The sequence below is a fragment of the Anser cygnoides genome, chromosome 8 (genome assembly GCF_040182565.1).
Source record: "Anser cygnoides isolate HZ-2024a breed goose chromosome 8, Taihu_goose_T2T_genome, whole genome shotgun sequence".
NCBI lineage: Eukaryota > Metazoa > Chordata > Aves > Anseriformes > Anatidae > Anser > Anser cygnoides.
The window spans coordinates 10,118,246-10,138,876 of record NC_089880.1 but is presented as its reverse complement, the minus strand read 5'-3'; the positions used below and the strand labels follow the sequence as shown (position 1 = coordinate 10,138,876).

General features: G+C 43.5%; 1 protein-coding gene across 1 annotated transcript in view; it reads right to left on the bottom strand.

The window, feature by feature from the left end:
• NOTCH2 (notch receptor 2) overlaps positions 1-20,631 on the bottom strand; it is an 85,574-nt gene that overhangs the window by 58,858 nt on the left and 6,085 nt on the right. The window contains exons 2-5 of the mRNA XM_048080238.2: positions 17,466-17,547; positions 7,550-7,809; positions 6,520-6,855; positions 333-455 (exon numbers count right to left, since the gene is read on the bottom strand). Coding sequence (XP_047936195.2) covers positions 333-455; positions 6,520-6,855; positions 7,550-7,809; positions 17,466-17,547 — 801 coding nt within the window. The remainder of the gene's footprint in view (positions 1-332; positions 456-6,519; positions 6,856-7,549; positions 7,810-17,465; positions 17,548-20,631) is intronic.

The following is a 20,631-nucleotide window of genomic DNA, read 5'->3' as shown; positions in this document are numbered from 1 at the left end:
AACTAATCCATACAAGCAGAAGTGCAACTCAGAGTTGCACTGCATGGCAGCTCAAGACCCACACGATTTGTCTGTAAAAATCACATGCATGTAAGCCTGTAATACTGAGCAGTGCAGTGGGAAATTGCCTCGTTTTGTGGTGGCTTTGATGTAAACAATCTTCTGAAGGATTCACTGACATCTGTCCCCCAGACTGCAGAACAAGGTACAGATGTGAACTACATTCAGCCATTTACAACTTGAGTTGTATGTTGAGTGAAGGCCAGAAATCCTGCATTTCGTTCCTGTAAAGCGTGTCCAGCCCACAGAGAATGGTTTTCCACAGTACGTACCTGTCCACTGGGGTGGGCAGCGGCAGTTGTACGTGTTCACACCATCCACGCATATACCCCCATTTTGGCAATTGTGATTTGGGCAGTCATCAACGTTCCGCTCGCAGATGCTCCCCTCGAAACCTGGACCAAGCACAAACAGAGCAGAGTGAAATGGGCTTCACAGAGTCTTTCGAAGAGAATTCATCTTTTATGCAGCTTCCCCCACAAACCTCATTTTTGTTAGTTTTTCTTAAAGACTTGTCCTGTTAACCTAATCCTGATGAATCTCCACACAGCAAGCTGGCCAGAGACTTCGTTGAATGCCTTTGCATGCAGGTCAGATTACACAGAGCACCACTCAAGACAAGTTCTTCCCATGACAAAAAAAAATAGCTGGCTTTCATTTTGTGAACCTCTCAGGATTGTTCATGTGCTTTGCCTATATCAAGGTAAGATCACCCACGCTTTGAAAATTCAGCTTCCAAATTCCTCATTTGGCCCTCCTTAGTGTTAGGCAAATCAATCAATTAGTCACCACCCAAGCAATGCTGATAAACAAAGCCCTGACTGAAAAGGAGAAGAAACCAGACACCTTTCCGCAGTGCAAATCAAGGCTCCTAACGATCACAGTCACTCTGGCAAAATACCCCTTCTCCACCATGCCAGATATCCCTTTCCCTTCCAATAAGGGGAAGTAGGGATGTTGAGGAAGGGAGCTGTCAGTAATCCATCTTCCCCGCGATTTCGCATGCTGCTTTACCTCACGCCTCATTAAACAAACCTGCCATTTCTGCTGGACGAGATAGCTATTTATCAAAGCACAAGTGGATGCATGCTAATGTGGATGAAGTAAATGATTCCAGAACGCATGCATTAATTCAAAACATCAGCTCTGCCTCTTCACGGCTTTGGAATGTAATATTAACATGACACAGCCCTCTCATCCAAAGCTATGCTTTAACCCCCTCTACGTTTGATGCCCTGTTCCAGACAGTTCCATAACATCTGCATCAAGTTACACAAGCCCTCTAAGCTACATCTGATCCAACACAGACCCTGCGATGTGGCAGATGACGCTGAGACTGTAAAGCTCTGAAGCAACTTCTCCAGACGATGGCTACTCCCGGGAGACTTGAGATGATTCATATCCATTCCCACTTTCTCAACTCCTCCAGTAATACAGGTAAAGTCAGAAGCCAGGAGGAGCACTGTTGCTAAGCCATATCGAATGGATCATCGTTCACCAGCAAGGAAGAACAGGCTCAACATTAGGACACCTGCAGTGTTACCCTCTTTATTCAAAGCCCTTCTCACCTTCTCCCAAGATCCTGCAAGCCTCATTGCAGTAGGGAAGGTTAAAATGAAGAAAATAAATGGTTAATCCAAGCCCAAATCAGCACAGCAATGCCTTCCTGGCAAAAAACTGCTGAGGAATGACTACCAAGGAATACACTTAATAATCAAGTTACTATATTTAAAACTGTGCAACCGCAAATGACCAAAGATTGAGCAGTAAAACACAGGAGTGTCCTATCAGCTTGTTTTTGAGCTTGAGGAGAATCATCCCACTGACCACAGATTGTGCTCATGCCAACAATGTGATCAGCATGGAAATGCACCCGGAACCACAAGCTCAGAAGGGTTAAGTTCCTATCTTCTCAGCTTGGACAACCCAAAGACCAGCCCTGCCTTCTAGTAAATAGGTTCCTGAGAGCAGGCACTTATTCAAAACCATCTCGCTGTACTGCAGGCAAAGAAAGTGGCTCATGGATTTTGCTCAATATGAGAGCACAGAAGTCACCTCAGTACTAAAACCTCCCCAAGCCACTTTCACCCACCTAAGAGCTGGCCCTCAAGCTTCTCACACAAACATAGAAAGCCATTCATCCTACCCCAAAAGTAGAATACCACTAGAGCCTGCAGAATAGAAATAAAAAGCAGCTAAAAACAAAAAACAAAACAAAAAACAATAGTGCAGCAAAAGGTTCAAGAGAAATGTCACACATCCAAGTGTGCTCAGTCAGAGGAAAAAAAACACATCTGCAAGGGAAATGAATCAGGAAGGGCTGAAATGGTAAAGATGACTCTATTTTGAGTATACAGCTGAAGAAAACACAAGTTTCCTTTTTGGTAACTTCCCAACTCCCAAATCCCCTTTAAAATTCTTCTTACTCTAGAGAACAACTTTGGCTTACTTTCAGACCATCTAAAAGCTGTAAAGGCAGGACTTTCACATCGGTTTCAAGCCCGACATACTCTGCAATATTGTGACCTGCCGAATTTGTAAATAAAGCTGGCCGAGGTTCACTTTCATTCTTCAGATCAGTCCTTTGGAGCCACGGCTGTTTGGGCCAACGCACCTACGCCGGACCACAACGCGCAAGAAGCTGCTGAAACACAAACCTTCTCCGGCTGGGTCCCAGGACCCGATTTTGCAGCTACGTCATCTGACTCTTTTCCAGAGAGCCAAAGAGTTCGCTGTTTGGATGTATTTGGACACCTGACACTGCTTCCTGCTTCCCCCTGTGCTGGGAGCTGCATGTTGTCCTTTGCCTTCTCCCTCCCAGAGACTTTTGCTCTACATCTCCGAGCACAGCCAACTGCAGAACAAGAACTGCCAGGGGAAAAGCGTTCCCACTGTTAAAGGCATGCTCTTCCTCCTCTAGTACAGAGGGATACAAGCAAATAAGTTTACTCCTATGTCATCGGCACTCCACAGCACTGAATCCAACTCCCTCCAAATCCTAAAGGACTTCCCTTACTTCAGCCTACAGATTGCACCTCGGACTTGTGCAAGACCCATTAAGCACGAGGGCAGGACACCTGAACAGAAATACCAAGCTACTGCCAGATTCAGGGACTGCTGACGAGAAGTTAGAGATCTCCACACCAGAACCGACCTGCACCCTGCTATCGCACGAGGACGTTTCTGGGCAGAACCCCCCCGGAGCCACGGGCGGTGCCGGCTTCGCAGCACGGTCAGTTCGATGCACGGCGGCACCGCGGCACGAGGTTACTTCCTCTTCCCAGGAAGTGCTGCAGCTCTCGTAAACAGCCTGACAGATAGTTTCCTGAACAAGCCCTTGGAATTCCCTAGGGTCCTTATCTTGGTTAATGGGTAATTATTTTGATGGATAACAATGAATAATCACTTTCCCAGCTAAGAACTTCCTCTATTGACTTGTTTAACATTCCATTGAAGGTTAGTTGCCAAAAAAACTCCTTTTTTGTCAAACATTTATAACCATGAGCTCATTCTTGTATTTAAAGAGTTGCTAGCACTTCAGGTTAAGTCTCTTTCACAGGAGTATTTTTTTTTACTATGACTTTCTATTACGATGACCTAACGTGCTTACATGTCTACGTGCTTGCTTTGAAATCAAAAAAAATAATCAGCAAAGCCCAGAGGAAAAACAGTTATGCTGGATGATTAGAAAAAAAAGAAGTTACCTTTCACACAGATGTAACATTGACAGCACACATCTCTTCACTTACTCTTGCCACCAAAAGCTGACTTCTCCTAATACACATGACTTTATGAATTACCTAATGGAAGATTTGTGTAAACCCACAACAGAAATGAGAACCTGAGAATTGAAAAGCACCAGCTTGACTACACTATACATGAACAGTACTTGTGATACTGTAAAAATAATTAAAAAAGCTGCTGCGACATGTGTAACTCCAGGCTGTGGGGTTTCTCCGTACTTTCAAGCTCTCATCCGCAAGTATCTATACTCACAAGAAAAATGAAATTCACTTAAACGCATGCTTCTATGAGAAGCACAATCCCATTTCAGCACCAGGAGTAGTTTAATTATGCCTAAATTGCTATTCCAGTGCAATCAGTTTCTTCAAAGCAGTTTCACAGGTCACAGGATGCAAAAATCATTTCAAAAACCATTCCAGTAGTTCAAGCTGAAACTGCCTCCTGCCTCTATAACCTTAATGCTGGTAACATCTTAAGGCAGTCCAAAAAGAAGGGCTAGAGCAATTCCTTTTATAGTCACAGTATCATCAGCTCTGTTCCAATTCAGAGAGGGAGTCTGAAGAGGAATTCCTAGTCCATAGTCTTGGCACGGTCTTCCAGATGAGCAGGACTTGTTCACCTCTTCCCTGGGTGCAACAGGCCACCGATCCCAAAACTTCAGGAATTTCACGATGGATGCTTTACTCTAAGGGGGCAGAAATGGCTGGATGCCTTGCCTTTATCAAACGGTTTAAAGTAAGCATTTTGGACTCTCCCACCTCTTTTTTTCCCCTCCTGTTTTTCAGATGACTAGTTTTAAAAATGAAATTAGCAAAACCATATGGCCAGCTTAAGTGAATACAGTAAATACAGAAATGAAGGCCCTCATAGCAGCACTAACTCACCCACACTATGCATGTTATATTAGAAGTCCAAAAAGTCAGCTAATAATCCAAACCGCTTGTGAGCTGTGTGGGTGTGTAGCTGTTACTATAGTAATCTCATTTTCATTTCCTGACCGTCGTGTAGCCAGCCCACACACTTGTCTAAAGGAAAGTGTGCTCCTACCCAGACTCACATCCCTGCACGAGAGTCACAAAAGCAGACTGCCTTATCACCAAAGGATCAAGTCCTTCGATCTTCCTTTCCTCTTCCCCCCACAGTGAGGCTTCTGCATGAGATCTTGGATTTCTTGTACTGGTTAAAGAGAATCTAAGAAAATTCTGAATTTTGATGATGGAAGTGATCAAGCCGTTAATCCAGATATATCAAGATGACAATTTAGTTTTAAAATGAAATTGTCAGCTTTCATTTTTCATTTAAAAAGATGCAAACCAGAAAACAACTGTTGCTTACAGCATTTTCAAAGACCCTGTATGTTTAAATACTTTCTTCAAGCACAGCTAGAAACACTTGCTTTCACACAAACAATGACGATACAACCTTCTATTTTAAGATCAACTTTCCAAATTTTTTCAGAGTCACATGCTTGCTCAGACTACCCTGAAATTTGTAGTGCATACCCCAGCTAAGGCTGGCACCGTGTATTTAAGGTCACTTGAGCTAACAATTCAAGACGAAGATCTCCAAAAAGTATTCTTTACAACTTAAGTTCTAAATACTCTTTCCACACATGCTTATGACTCCAGCTAATCCTCATGAGAATGCAGTCAATTCAGCATTCATCCTAAACAGTATACGACAGCAACATCTTTCACATAAATAATAAAAGAAAAGCTCAAGGGAAGAGAGTTTAGTTTTCTAGATTACCACACACTAAGCGTTCATGTGCCAGACTGCAATACACTTAAGTGGAAGTCTAGTCAAAAGCATTTCCAAACATTCAGTTTCCCATGGACTGAATTACTCATTAAAAATATGAACCTAAAAAAAAAAAAACCACCACACTTATGCAAAGAAAAATAGTGCTGCTCTGTGGTCGGTATGATAAGTAGATGGGGAGGAGCAGGGCAGGATGAGACTGCCAGGGTCCCGGGCAGGTGACACCTGGTCATTTGTAGAGACAGATGCCCTTGGTGACTGGAGCCCAGACTTGACAGACAGAATCAATACAGTCCATGGTACTGAGTAAGCATGTTATCTCTCTTGTGGATGAACTCGGAGAAACTAACTGCACCAGAAACCAAGTAAATATAATTTACCTGGAGGTAAGTTACAGGACAAAAAGGGTATGGTGAGCTGGAAAAAATACCCTGTAAGATTTGGAAGAACTCCAGGGGAAAAGGAAAGGAATAGAAACTAGTGTGTTTTAGTGATAGACACTGAGAATAAAGAGACAAATGTTCATTTTCATTCAAGCACTGATTTTAACTGTGACCCTCATTAGCACAAACAACCTCTTTCTGGGTGTTAACAGAATCTGACATTCTAGATGTGCATCAGGAAACACCCTAACCTTCAATCTACATCACTTTTTACCTATTTGACTACCTCTGTCTCTCACAGGGTTCCAAAGAAATCTGTAGTCTTCTGGCCATGATCTAACCAATCCCATCACTCACCCATCCAATATTCCTCTCCCTTTCACAGTATGAAATACTAATACCCAGAAAGTAAGATCCTAGCCGAGCTCCCCACCTTGCTCAGACTTCTCCACTCAATCTTACAACAGTGTCACACACATACTCCAAGGGAGAAGTTTTCAAAAGAACATAGACAGGAACACAGTGACACGGCTACGGAACCTAACATTTTGAATAAGCACCATTAATTTACCTGGCAGACAGTTGCACTCAAAGGTGAAGTCACTTGTTTGGTGACAAGTTCCTCCGTTCATACAGGGTGATGGTGAACATGGCACATAGGTGCTCTCACAGCGATGCCCTGTATAGCCCGGCTTGCAGTGGCATCGGTATGAACCAGGCACGTTGACACAGGTCCCACCATGTTGACAAAGGCCTGAAGTGGCACATTCGTTCACATCTATCTCACACTTCTGGCCAGTGTAGCCAGACAGACAGATACAGGAGAACTTATTTCCAGATACTGTACAAGTACTTCCGTTGGCACAAGGTTGAGATGTACAGGCATCGATCCATTGGCAGTCCTTTCCTGTAGGATCAAGACATAAGAAACTATTAATAGGGAAAAACAGTTCCATATTTCATGCTTGATGCTAACTCAAACTGGTTGGTGTGCTACATCTTAATCTAAACCGCACATGTAAAATTATATACATTTTTACAACATTTGAAACAAAATCAACTTGCTGGTTACAGTAGGAAGCCATTTTATTTATAGGTTACCAGCAAGATACAGGATGGTGTTATTTATAAAAATAACCCATGACCTAAAATCGTACCACACTGACATACTCTTCCACTTTCCCTTCAAGAAAGGAAGGAGTGAGTTTCCATGCTTCTCCTCAGGCAAACAATTAAAAGTTTCCCATAGAAAGGTTTTGCTCACCAAATTTACTTTTTTTTTTTCTCTCTAGAAGGTAGACTATGAATTCAAATTGTAACAGACATTTCAGAATAGCTTCTACAGTCAGTTTTCCCATGTGGACAACCCCACAAGATCTAAATATCTTTCTGTTTATGTATAAAGGGTATGGAGTTTGACTCTCTCTCCCCACCCCCCTCTTTTTATTTTTTTTTTTTTGGTCATGAAGTCATTTGTACTTCCTCTCATTTCCTGTGCTAGAGCTATTAAATTTGCGAGCACATTACAGCCGCCCCAGAACATTCTAGGACTGAGTAATTCACAAAAGAGGGAGTCCAAAGGCATGAATGCAGAATCCCACCTGTGTAACCTGGAGGACAGACACACTCGTATGTTTCCTGGCTGTGGGGATGACAAGTGCCTCCGTTCAGGCAGGGCTGGGACACATAGCAGATGTGCGATTCAGAGTACTGACAGTCCTCTCCCGTGAACCCTGGAGCACACTTGCAGGTAGCCTTTCCTATCAGCGATGTCGTTTCACAGGTTCCCCCATTCTTACAGGTATTGCTTTCACAGGGGTTTCTGTACTGACAGTAGTCTCCAAGAAAGCCTTCTCGACACCTGCAATAGAGAAGAAATTACTTGCGGCACGTTCACCTTAAGCCTTGTTGTCCTGGGAAGATAACGGAAACAAAGTCCCACCACCACCTAAGCTCTCAGAATTTGCCATAAATAATAGTAATACTGAGCCCCAAATGCTAAGATTTTCGATGTAGCAGACAGGACCTTCCTCCGGGATTGAGCAATGTCAATGAGACAAATGAAAACTTCGGTTTGGACTGAGAAATCATTCATTACAAAATAGTGAAGTACTGCATACAATCAGGGCTGCATTAACAGCAAGAACTTCTTCTTGCACTTCCTTTCAAAATTTCAGTAAAAACCCAAGTGCTCAAGAACTGCTGAGTAACCACTAACTCCTTGCACCTTTCCCCTTCTAATAAGCGCCCTTTTTCAGAATGAAATCCAGCAGACTACGTAACAGGTATTAATACCAGGTATTATCCATCTCCCAGAATATTTATAAAGCTTGTACAAATGCGGTGTCTGAGGGCCTCCAGATCCTCAGCAGATCTTTCTCCCCAGCACTCCCGTGAGACAGGAACACATTGTTATCCTCACGTTGATAAGTGAATCTGGGACTGCGACATGCTGAAGCCTGCTCTCAACCAGCAACACAAGCGCTGAAGTCAGGTCTCCCACGCCCCTGGCTCGCACCCCAACGACAAGGTCATTGTTCCTCCCTCTCCCACAGAAGAATGAATACACATACACACTATCTATAACCAGGGCCATATTTTTATACAAAGATCTGTGATTGCAGAATAATTGTAGTTATTTCTCTCTAACCTAAACTTATGTCAATACAGCCTGACTCTGCTTGTCAGCTGTAATCCATCTTTTGACTGGCCTTTGTACCACGCAGTTTCCATTGAACTTCCAGTGATCCAGGACCCAGGCGAGCAAGCCTGCAAGCACCTCCTTTGCCACCCATCATTCCATTTCTTTCTTTCAGGTAGCGGGAAGCTGCAAGATGATATACTAGAAGAAAATGCCACTGAACATACAAAATGCAAGAGTTCACTTGCTGTTTTTTCCTGCAGTGCAGAGCTGCATGCTTTAACTGCTAAGTAATCCAAGATACACACAGGCTGTGTAAGAGAACATCTATTTCAATGCAGAGACTTCAGAGGTGAACATCAGCTATGCTTCCTTTCAGGACAGGTTAGATACAATTATGAAATCAAGGAGTTACTCAAGTCCAAAGAGAGGAGATTCCAGCTCCAAGAAACGCACAAAGCCTCTTGCCCTAGGACAGGAACCTAACTGTGAAGAGACTGCCTCTTCCTTCAGCATTTAAAAACGTATGGTGGATTGAGAAACCTAACTTGATAGGCCTTAAAATTCCATTTAAATCAAAGAACGGTCTGTTTTCTGAGGGGCCATGCTACAGGGGCCTGCTCTCATTCCTCTTCTATCAATGAATAACAAAGGAAAACATCAGTGCTGATCAAGCTTGAAGGTAAAAGAAGACAAGCTCTTGACAGAGAGCAGCACAGACTGCTTAACAGGCTGGTCAGTGAAATACATTTTAGCACTACAAAGTCATACATCTAAAACAGAACGTTACAAAGAATTCTCCCCAAAACGGGGCACTGATCTAGGAAAGGCAGATTTGCTCTCAGGGTTCTCAAGAGTCAGCTGAACACCAATTTCTAGCGCAATTTCTAGTTTGCCCAGAAATACGTTAGGTGTACAGAGAGCCAATACCAAGTAGGAGTGAGATTATGATACAGCTGATAATACTACAACCATTATCGAATTGCTTCAGTGTCTGCTTTTTAATGAAGGAGGAATTGAAGTGAATTCAAAGAAGCCAACAGTAATGATTAATAGAAAACTGTACACAATGAGAGGCTCAGGTGGCTCAGTCCCTTCCAAAGGGAGAAGGGAAGGAGACAGTTAATCAAAGACTCCAACTGCCCACAAAAACTAAGATTTAACAATAATTCACAGTCGAGAAGGCACGGGTATAACGAGACTTGGCAGTGAGAAGTTCAAGCAAGATAAACCCCAATTAGAAGTAGAACACACTTCACTTTCAGACACAGACTTGCATACAGGCTCTCAGCAGTGGAAAGAAACAACTGGAACAACACATTTAAGGTTGCAGTGGAATTTCTCCATCATTCAGGCTCGTTTAAAAGCACACCACGATTGGCTGCTTGCAGAAAAGAGTATGCACGCTAGTTCAAACACAGCTATTCAGAGAGGTTATTATCTGAGTTACGCAAGAGGTCATTACTAGATGACCACAACTGTTTTTTCTCATGTTAAAATTTATTAACTAGCTTTAGCCATATGTCTAAAGCAACTAAGTCATACGTGCGTAACCATAATTTACCGTTCTCCACGCCCAGATTAGGCTCCTTTCACCATGCCTTAATACTTTCAACTTCGTACCCAAGAACAGACATGAAAGGAGAGTTTTTGCAGGGCAAGGCAGGATTAATAAAGTCACAGACGGTGAGCTCTGAGACAATGCCGCTTGCAGAATAGCCTCTGCTTTTTGTGCCATCCTCGGTGCAACAGCTGCAGGCTCTCAGTCAGCACAAGCTGCTGCCACACCACTCCAGAGGCAATCTTTGTGCATTCTGGGCCTAAACCGTGGCAGTTCTACAGTTTTTCCTTTGACATCCCAAATCCCTCCTAGATACGGGTTAGAAATCAGCCCAAACGCCAGCGGGCTACATCACGGCCGCGCAGGAGCTGGATCAGACAGAAAGCTGGCACCCAGCAGACAGGGCCGTGCCAGGAGCTGCAGGACGGCTCGCCTCCCACAGCACTCGGGCCCGCACGCGCTGCGCTGCCTGGCGAACTACAGCCAAATCACGTTTCTGGACGTCCACACGCAGTTAACGAAGGGGTAAAGTCAAGTTGAACTTCAATCCTGGAAGCTTACAAGATTCCAGGATACGGATTTGTGGTTTTACCACAGCCAGGGAAGAGGATCCGGGCAGCTCGACCTTGTTCAGTAGCACAGTGCGGTGGGACCCCACAGCAGATGCAGGCTCTGCACGTGTAGTCATCGTTATCATGACAGAAAGAGCAACAAAGCAGGACTTCACAGAACCCCTTCTAGGACACCAGGCAAACACAAGAGGCTTCTAACACTCCTAACTGCTCCAACAAATACAAAATAAACCCAAACACGGCAAAAAGATAAAACCTGAAATGCCTTTTCATGGGGCACATTTAACTGCTGCCCCTAAGTAATGGGGAAGAGGGAGCCAAAACACTGTAAGAGCATCGCAGACACGCTGAGAAAAAAAGGAAAGCTGAGACCTAGGCTCCACAGTGACACTCACAACCATTACCCACAAACAGCCCAGCACTTTGTACCTAACCATTCTGGTAGAAAGTTGAAGAGCGCTCCAAGACCAGGCTTGTTCCAGTATCTTCTGAGGCTAATCAGAAGAACGTGAGCGCATTTTCCAGCGGGGAACAGCAAAAGCTCTTTTAACTTAAGCTCTTTACATTTGGATAGGGCAAAGCCTCACAGAATATGCCAGATGAACATGCCTGCCTCTGTAAAGGTGCTAAGTCAGGTATACGCAGCCCTCATACCCACCATTTCGCTCTCCTGATTAAGTGCCCAATCACACAGTTATGCAACTTTCCCCTCCAGCAACTCACTGCAACCCTTTCTGAACATGAAAGAACAACAAAAAAAAAAGACAGTTCAGATTTTCAGCCATGTCTCCTGTCAACAACGTTTCTAGGCACAAATACTAGTGATTTAGTTCTAAACGTTGGCGTAGACAAAACTGTGAGCATTTGCCCCTGATTCATGCTGGGCACCAAATTGTTTCTATAAAAACAGAGGCAAACACTGAAAAAGCTGGGTCTAAGTCCAGATTTCTTAAAGGATATGATTATCCTCCACTGTTCAGAACCTCAGCAGCAACTCCAGCTTCCCACTGCCCCTGCTTAGTTCTCATCCCAACCTACTCTTTCAAGCTCTTTAGGAAGGGGAGAAAAAAATAGCCACTTGTCTACAGAGCAGCTTAAAATTGTAGCAGCTTGTGTCAGCTCCAAATGACATGCTCAGAACAGGAAACCAAATCTTTTCCAAATAAAAGCCACTGTTTCTCCTCAGTTTTCCATCTAACACTCAGAAACAGAAACAGGAAGATGAAGTTTGTTCTGTCACTTTCTGGAAGGACATGAGCTCTCTTAACCTACTTCAACAGGAATTTAATCTTTTAAGAACAAATTTCACATACAACTTAATTCAAATCATGATTTCAGAAAGCTAGAGTTTGAAATGGGAAAATGTCCTGTGGGCTGCATCAGCTATGCAGCTGCTTCTAATTAAAGCTTCTCCTTTACTCTCTCTGGGCTACTTTCCAGCACAAATACTTTAGTCAGAGCTCAACCCATTTTTTTTCCTCCTTTTCAGCTCCAGCCTGCATTTGCCTTAGCACAGGCTCTCATGGAGCTAAACAAGAGACGTAAAAACAAAATGAAGGTATTTATCCAAATCTGAAGTAGCCCCATATCCACAGAGCCGCATTCGCTCTAACGCTACAAATTGAAAACAGGAGACTCACAAAAGCTGCATTTTTTGTCTCTTCTGCTACAAAGCTACACTGAATTTACCTCCCAATATTTAGCTCTTCCTTTTAAAAAGCTGCTGGAAAATGTCTGTTCTGCTGGAAAAACCTCCTCACCTGCCATACCCTATTTCCCTGCGCACATTCGTTGGAGTCGTCTCTTCAAATGCACCTTATAGGCCGTTTTAACCAGTCTACCAGATGTTCGACTTTCATGGGAGTTTCCTATTCGGGCCCAGTGATATCATCTGGAGATGCACAGAAGGAAGCAGATGGTTTTACTTTAGAGTGCGAAGGGAAGAATTTCCTCGCAGGCTCGCTTCTACCCCCACCAGCCCAACACTCCCTTCGCTTTGATTGGAAGATGCCTCAACGGCGGGGAAAAAAAATGCAGCCTGATGACTAACGTGAGAAGGGTCTCAACTATTTTGCTGCAGATTTTAACCAGACTTCCCTCTGGCTCCCGGGTTCCGACTCCCACACCTACACCTCCTCTCAGGAGGGAGAACAGGATCCTCTGGTTAGCTTTGTAAGCGTTCCTTCCCATGTCTCAAGGCTCTCATTTATGCGTCATACTTTGAATGCAAACCATGGGATGGGACGGCCTCTCTGTTCTGCACTTAAAGCAGTACACAACCATTGTTTCTAGTCCACAGAAAGCACTTCTACAGCATTCAGCTCGGCTGTATACAAAGGAATAACAGCAGCTGAAGCCTGAACGAGCAACATTTAGTTCAGCGTTTTCTAACCATTTGAGCTCTGAACAGCTTTTGGTCTGCACGGGTAAATCACAACAAAGTTTTGATCCAGTGACTCAAGTCACTACTCTTCCCAGATTTGAAGCAGAGAAGTGTATGTACTCTCCCCTTTCTCCTCTGCCCTGGTCTCTAGGGCCTCTTTTAACTTCTAAAAGGAGACCGAAGGGAACAGGAAAGGGCAGCCCATTCTCAGAAAGGGACAACTTTTCAACTTTTGCATTTAGCCTCTTCTGGAAAACTCTCAGACCTCATCCTGCTACAAGGTCTCCTATGGGTATTCCCCATTGACTGGTCTAGGAGTGATTAGTCCCTCAAGAACAATCCTGAGAAGATATCTGCTGCAGTCCCCGAAACAGTCTTAGTCTAGGATTTTGTCTTCAGTCCCAGAAGTCCTCATAAATGAACTCTAACTCAGATCTAAGACGACCCATCTGGAAAGACAGGTAGGTCAAAATCCTGGTAGGGGGGCTGAAGTTACTCAGGGGGGTAGAATTGGGTTAGAAGCCCCTTACTGCCATGCTTGGTGCCTCTGAGTTTAGCATGCTTTGAGGTCCTCCTGTTGCCAATCTGCACGCAAGAGGTAAAACCCATACCGTGCAAATTAGAAGCATGCACAAACTTCTGCACATGAATAGAAAAAAAGACTGCTCGCCGGAGAGGCACTGAAATACACAGAGCTGCACAGACCCCGACAGCTTTGAGCATAAAAGGATGTGCTGAGGGACACAGCCCGTTTGGCATCAGCCTGCTTCAACACATTTGACTAAGCGCACCGAACAAGCCACGGTTAATGCTGCACTTTTTATCATCAAGACCCAACAAAAGCCATCAGCATTAAAACTACTTTAGGTACCAATATCCCTTCTGCACATACAAAGTGCAGCAGTCCCTAAAGTCAAAATCCAATCTTAGAAGCTTATAAAACATGAGAAGTAGCATGGCCCGGCTTCCTCCCCAAGGCTTGGAGCACCCCTACCCCATCTCCCTTCCTTCCTATTTCTGCTTCTCTCCCTGGCACAGTCTTGCTTCTGCTCCCTGTCACTGGGGCACAGGGGAGGGAAGCTAGAAGAAGTCACAGCTGCCAAGAACGGGGAAACCAGCTAAGATATTCTCTGTTTAAGGGCCCTGCCCCACACCGAGCACACAGGAGCATCACCATCCAAGTTATCACATCCACTTGCAGTGGAGCAGACTCCAGTGCTCAGGAAACAGCAGGCAGCGTAGCCAGCATCTCTGCTCTGCTTGTACTTGGAACAGTTGCCTGTACCCGCACCTTCTCAGCCTGCCTGCAATCACAAAAATATCGCAAGATAGCAGTACTATCCCCCAGGAGAAAAGGTTTTCCCATGATGTTCACAATTAGCATTAAGCAGCGAGATGTTATCCCGACTCTCCTGCTGGAGACAAGGGTATGCAAGAAGGTTCCCTCAAGCTCAACATAAAAGCTTAGCAAAGGCTAAGCTTAGCAAAAGGCAGCCTAGAGATGCTTTGAGGAAAGAAAACAACACTACAGTGTAACACCAAGCCAAACCACACACTGAAACTGCTTTTTGTCAAAGCAGGACCCAGAAAGCTTGGAAGGACAGGTTCCCTTCATTCTGCTAAAGCACATCTTTATTTCTACAGCAGACACATCCACATTCCTTGGAGTAAGGTCTGCCTCCTCACCACACTAGTCTCCAAATGAGTACAGAAAGAACTCAAGTAAAACTTCTGCCCTTGGAAGAAGCAAAAGACAAGAATGTGTAGTTTTCTAAATATAAAATCAAGGTCAAAGAAGGTCAGTAATTCTATCAAACAGTGCCACAAAATGACAGCCATGGGCCCGTAGCATCACCAGGGGAACTGAGCTACTTAAAGGGCACTCGCAAGAGCAATCTGATAAAGATCCAGTTCTAATTTCCTTACAAGGGTCACAATCGCCGTTCCCACAACAGAAGCCAGATGCACCAGAATAAAGCTAGTTTTCTGCTAACAAGCCTCCCTCTTTTAACGGAGTAGAGGCTACACAATTTTCTGACAAAGAAAGCTGCCACTCACTGCTTTGCCAAATATTTAGGCCAGATGTTTTGCTTATCAGCACTCATGTCACCAATGTCTTATTCACCACATTGGATTACCTCCGATGCAGGTTCTCCTTCAGTTGCTCGCTTGTTTCTTACAGACAGCAAGATTAACTAGATGGACTGACCACAAGCTAGAACAAACAACTTTGCCGAGAGGAGGTAGAGAAAGAGGAAGAGAGCCTACTGTAATAATCTACTGCCCAGCAAAGGAAGTACTGCAGAAAACTTGAAAAAAAGTGGAAGGGGTGGAGATTTAGCTAATCAGTGAGCTATCCTGCAGATCTACAAGCCTAGCCACTTGCCCTGTTAATAAGTTCAGTTTCCTGAACAAAACATATCTACTCTTACAGGCATCAAAAATTCAGAAAGTCATTTAGTTTACTACAACAGATAAAAAGTTCCCCTATTCAGAGTTCCTCATCGTGCAGGAACAAAAAAAAAAAAAAAAAAAAGTTAAAACCAAAACAGGATGCTAAGAATCAGCCTGCTAAAGGTAAAGTCTCCACAACTGAGGTTTTGGGGCTTTTTTTGGTTTGTTGCTTGTTTGTTGTTTCTTTTTTGGGGGTCTATTTTTCCTTCCTTTCTGCCAAAAATGTTCTTGAGCCACAACTAGAAAACAGACACACTCGTCTCTGTGTACTCTCAGCCCTTCCAGTTACTCTGGTGCCTGCAGAAGGACTGAGACATTATTTGAAGGAGGGGTTGGCTTAAGATCTGCATGAAGACTGCACAAAAAGGAGGAAGGCAACATTAGAATTATAAATAGCTCCACGTTCTAAAAAAATTAAGAGTGGTCAAATCTGCCACTGTGATAAGAGAAATGTGTCAAGATCTGGACTGCACTACAGATACCAAAAAGGAAGTTAAACTCTTGGATGAACCAAGTAAACAGTCTAAGGCATGGTTAACAGGAACATGCAAGTTGGAGAAAATGTCCTTTGGAAGGTACACGCAGCACCAACATCAATACCAATCTTGTTTATTACCTTCATAATGACCCACATACTTTGGCTCCACAGTCACACACTTACATACTCATCAGAAAGACCTACTAACGTCACACGATTTCTTGTTTCAGTCTTAAAATGGGAAAGAAAAGCAGGAAAAGTTACAACTTTTTTTCAGAAGGGCAGCTCATTTCTGTTGACAGCAACCTAAAGCAATAGAAAAGAAAAGCCCAGGAAGCAGTAACAGCTAAAAACTTTAAAAAAAAGGAACAACAAGTTACATATTTGCCTTTTTGTGGCCTTTCTGCATATCAGGGATTGATTTGAAACTGCGGAGAACCTTAAATTAGATTATGATTTGTGTGCCACAGCTGCAATTTAAGTACATCAAGTTTTGTGCACCATATTCACAGAAAGAACTAATGAGTGCAGCTAGGGAAGACGGATGTATAGGAGAGGGTGAAGAGCCAAGCCATGTATTTGCTGAGCTAAATCAACATGACAAAATTCACTTATTTTGAAAGAATGTGAGCATTAAAGAAAGGATTTAGCGTGCCAGAAAACGGTACAACTTGCACTGAGGAAGTAAACACAGTTTAAAAAATAAATCCGTTTACTGCAGATGTAGTAAACAAGACCTGCCAAACAAGGAAGATTTATCTTTTTGCAAAATAACTTCATTTTTAAGAATCTAAATAATGCAGTTAAAAAGATGAACTACGTTTAAACAGATGTGATACCATTCTCCAGACATCATGTTCCTCCAAAGCTCTTGCTGATGATCAGTTTTCCATGCAACAACAAATGAAGGCACCATTAACGACAGGTTTCAACGCTTCCCAAAATCAGTTTCGGGAAAAAGATAAATGTGTTTGTTTGGCTTTTTTGTTTGTTTGTAGCTTCCACGTTCGTTACTTTCTAGCACATGGAAGGGAACTGTCACTCTTCAAAGCACAGAGTAGTTCTGAAAAAACTTGGAAATATTTTGGGCTGATGTTCTATAAATTAACACAAGCTATAAGACAGAGAGCAAGTTCTGACTTAACTTGTGCTTACCTCTTACTGATTTAGCCTCTCTTCCTAACCAAAGGCAAAGAAATCAAATAGTTGAAATCAAAACCCAAGCATATGAATGAGAACTCTAGATTTCTTACATTATAAAAAGCCAACACAGAAGAACTAATGCACTAGCAAGAAACACAGACTTTGCTAAAACTGTTATGCTGAATGCACCTGATCAGAAAATCTTAAACCACATTTCCTTTCTTTTATGGACTATGAAAGGAAGAACATTGACAATTAAAATGGTTAGAAATTAAGCCAACTTACTTGCAGTATCCTGTACCATTTTGATAAGGAATGCACTTTCCCTCATTAACACAAGGCTTGGAATCATCCATACACTGTAAAGCTGAAAGGAGAAAGAAAAAAAAAACACACTTAATTCAGTAGCTGTACGTGTCAAGTCAAAGTTTCATTAACATATTTTGGGGAATTAATCCTTTAACTAAAAATTTTATACAACTGGAACAAAACCAAAGACAATATCACATAGTTCTATTTAATCTTTGGCAGCATCAAAAGAGAGAGACTGAAAGAACAATCAAGTAGAGATTTGTTATCAGGCTACTAAATGCATCCAGAATTTCTTTTAGGTAGATCGTCAAAGCCAAGCATGCAGTAATTTCAACAAGCTACATACAATCACTTCGGCACTTGCATATTTTGACTTCAGCGTCAGACAGTTACTACTTCCTGATCAAAATTTTATAATGAAATTCTCTGAAGTAAGAGGCAACAATTTCTAAAGCTTCTTTCACAATAGCTTGTCTCAAAGTTTCTCCTTCCTTTCTACAATCTCCAGGGACACTCGGCACTGAAATAGGGGCATCTGTCCCTCATAAGCTCCCGTGATATAAGTTTCTAGCAAACCAGAATCTGCTGCTACATCATTACTGTTGTGGTATTCTGATTTCTGTCAGGACTGTCTGAGAATAAATGAAAACATAAGAGACCTTAAAGTCTTCCAGCAAAGACTTGGGTATTCATAAAGAGTACATACTCTGAAGCTCAAAATTGCCATTTTCAGCACTGTATTTTAAACAAGACATTATGTAGGATACAGAATCATAGAACGGTTTGGGTTGGAAGGACCTTAAAGACCACCCAGTGCCACCCCCTGCCATGGGCAGGGACACCTCCCACCAGCCCAGGTTGCCCAAAGCCCCATCCAGCCTGGCCCTGGGCACTTCCAGAGATGGGGCATCCACAGCTTCTCCGGGCAGCCTGTGCCAGTGCCTCACCACCCTCTGAGTGAAGAATTTATCCCTAATCTCTAAACTAAATCTCCCCTCTTTTAGTTTAAAGCCATTCCCAATTGTCCTATCAATATCTGTCCACGTAAAATGTTGTTTTTTGGTTTTTTATAAGCTCCCTTTAGCTCAGGGCTGGTCAATTTTTCTCCAGGTTTACAGGAAACTGTAGTGGCATCGATTCAGACGGAGTGACGGAGCAAGCACTCATCCCTTTACCAGGACCTGAAGCAGCAAGCTCAGTTGTGGCTAGTTCTGAAGCAACCGGAAGGGCAAGAAGTATGGAAACCCCGCATGAGCAGAGGGCACTCTAGAGCCACAAAAATTTAATCAGTCCATCTAGACCAGAGTCTGCCGTTTGAATAGCACTGAACCAGTGGATAAAGCTGGAGGAATCAGAAGATCTGCATCCCATCCTAACTTTACCCACATACCCAGAAGTCTCACACTCTTCTCAGCCTCCGTTCCTGTCCCCTGCCCCTCCACACACACTTCCATGACATTACGTACCCTATTTCAACAGCCTCACTGCATTTGGGAAAGCGTTTGACCGATTTTAAGGCACCCAGAGGCATCAGTAATACCCAACCACTCAAACTGCCTGCTCGTGTACCTACTGCTGCTGCCGGGCAGATGGCTTACTCTTTTTATAAAACAATGTTTTTTCCTTCCTTGAGAGGTATTCAGCTTTCCATATATGTTTAGTACGGGGAACGAAGGAAAACAGGTCCAAGCAGTCTCTGAAGCTCGCGCTCCAGTTGCAAAGGGACGGGCCCAGCTCTTGGGCCGCTCGGAACAGACCCCGGCTGCCACCACCCGGGGCTCAGTGCGTTATTTGTCAATAACCTGGAGCACGCGCTACAAGGCACACAGGGGTGCGTCACACTCACAATCCTGACAGAACAGAGTGAAATTAAACCCGCTTGTCCCAGAAGGTGAACGATATTCCTCACAACACGGGTACGCCTGTTTCGTGTTAACTTGGTTTCTGAACACAGGGCACTTCCATAGCACTGCCTCTGCAGAGCTCTCAGGAAATGAACAAAATTCCACTCAGAGCCCCTTTCAGATAACCTCTGGGGTCAGGGTTACTTAGCGACAGAAATATTACCACAGATTTTCTAATGGTATTCCCCCCCGCAGCGGCCAAGCGCACCGCCACGGATTTGCACCTGCCCAACAAGTTTCATCCCATCTACCAGCAGCATCCACAAGCCTTCAGGCTTCGCCTGCTTTGGCCATACACTGCGGGCACAGCAGTTCTCATGGCAAAAATGAGCTCCAGCGAGCACCATTGAGTTATGCTGCATTCAAGAGAAGCCACAAAAGTGCTTTTAATGATTTGGGTGCCTCTTGCCACCTCCACTACCCCAAGGAAACGGAGGAACGGCACAGTGAGCTGCGCCGCAATTTGGAGAACCGGGAGGGAGAGTTGCTCTTCTCACCTCGCTACGTTCACCTCCCTTTAGCTTTTATTTTTTAAGCCCATCAAGCCAGCAAAGCAAACACTCAGAGGATTATTTCTTTTGTGCCCAGGCTTTCAAACAGGATTTTGTAACCTCTTGGAGTGCCTGCGTCCCCGGTGATTTTGTAACCCTCGTAGTAAAAGCTTAACTAGCACTTGGCCAAAGCCAGCCGCCAGCACAACCGCAGGGAGCAACAAGAAGGGGACAGCTTTCGGGTTCCAGCGAGGATCCGATTCAGTGATTCCAGTGTAGCTTGCTAGGCCAAGCACGGATACAGCACAGAGGCTTTGGCAAAGTAATGATTAATTTTCTCCTGGTTTTTGACAAATTATTTTCTCCTTGAGCTGCTGTTTAGCAGGTCATTAGACTACTAGTAGTCCCTAGAATTCTTTAACAGAGATACAGTGAGTGGGGGATGCAGGCAGCTGACTATGTATTGCATATGAAAATCTAGAACTGAACAAACCTAAAAAAAGACAAAATGACTCTTTTGTACTTTTTCAACTTAAGAAAAAAATACTGAACATTGAAATGCAACTAAAACTGAAATTAATATAAATGCAACAATATTCTAAAATGAATATTAAGAAGTAACGTGATCACTTCTCTTTTAAAAGAGAAATCACAAGGCAAATTGAAGACTACAGTTCTCACAGCAGAATTAGCACTTCTGTGCACAAAGCACTGTCTTCCTGTATTTCATATCTTCAACAATTT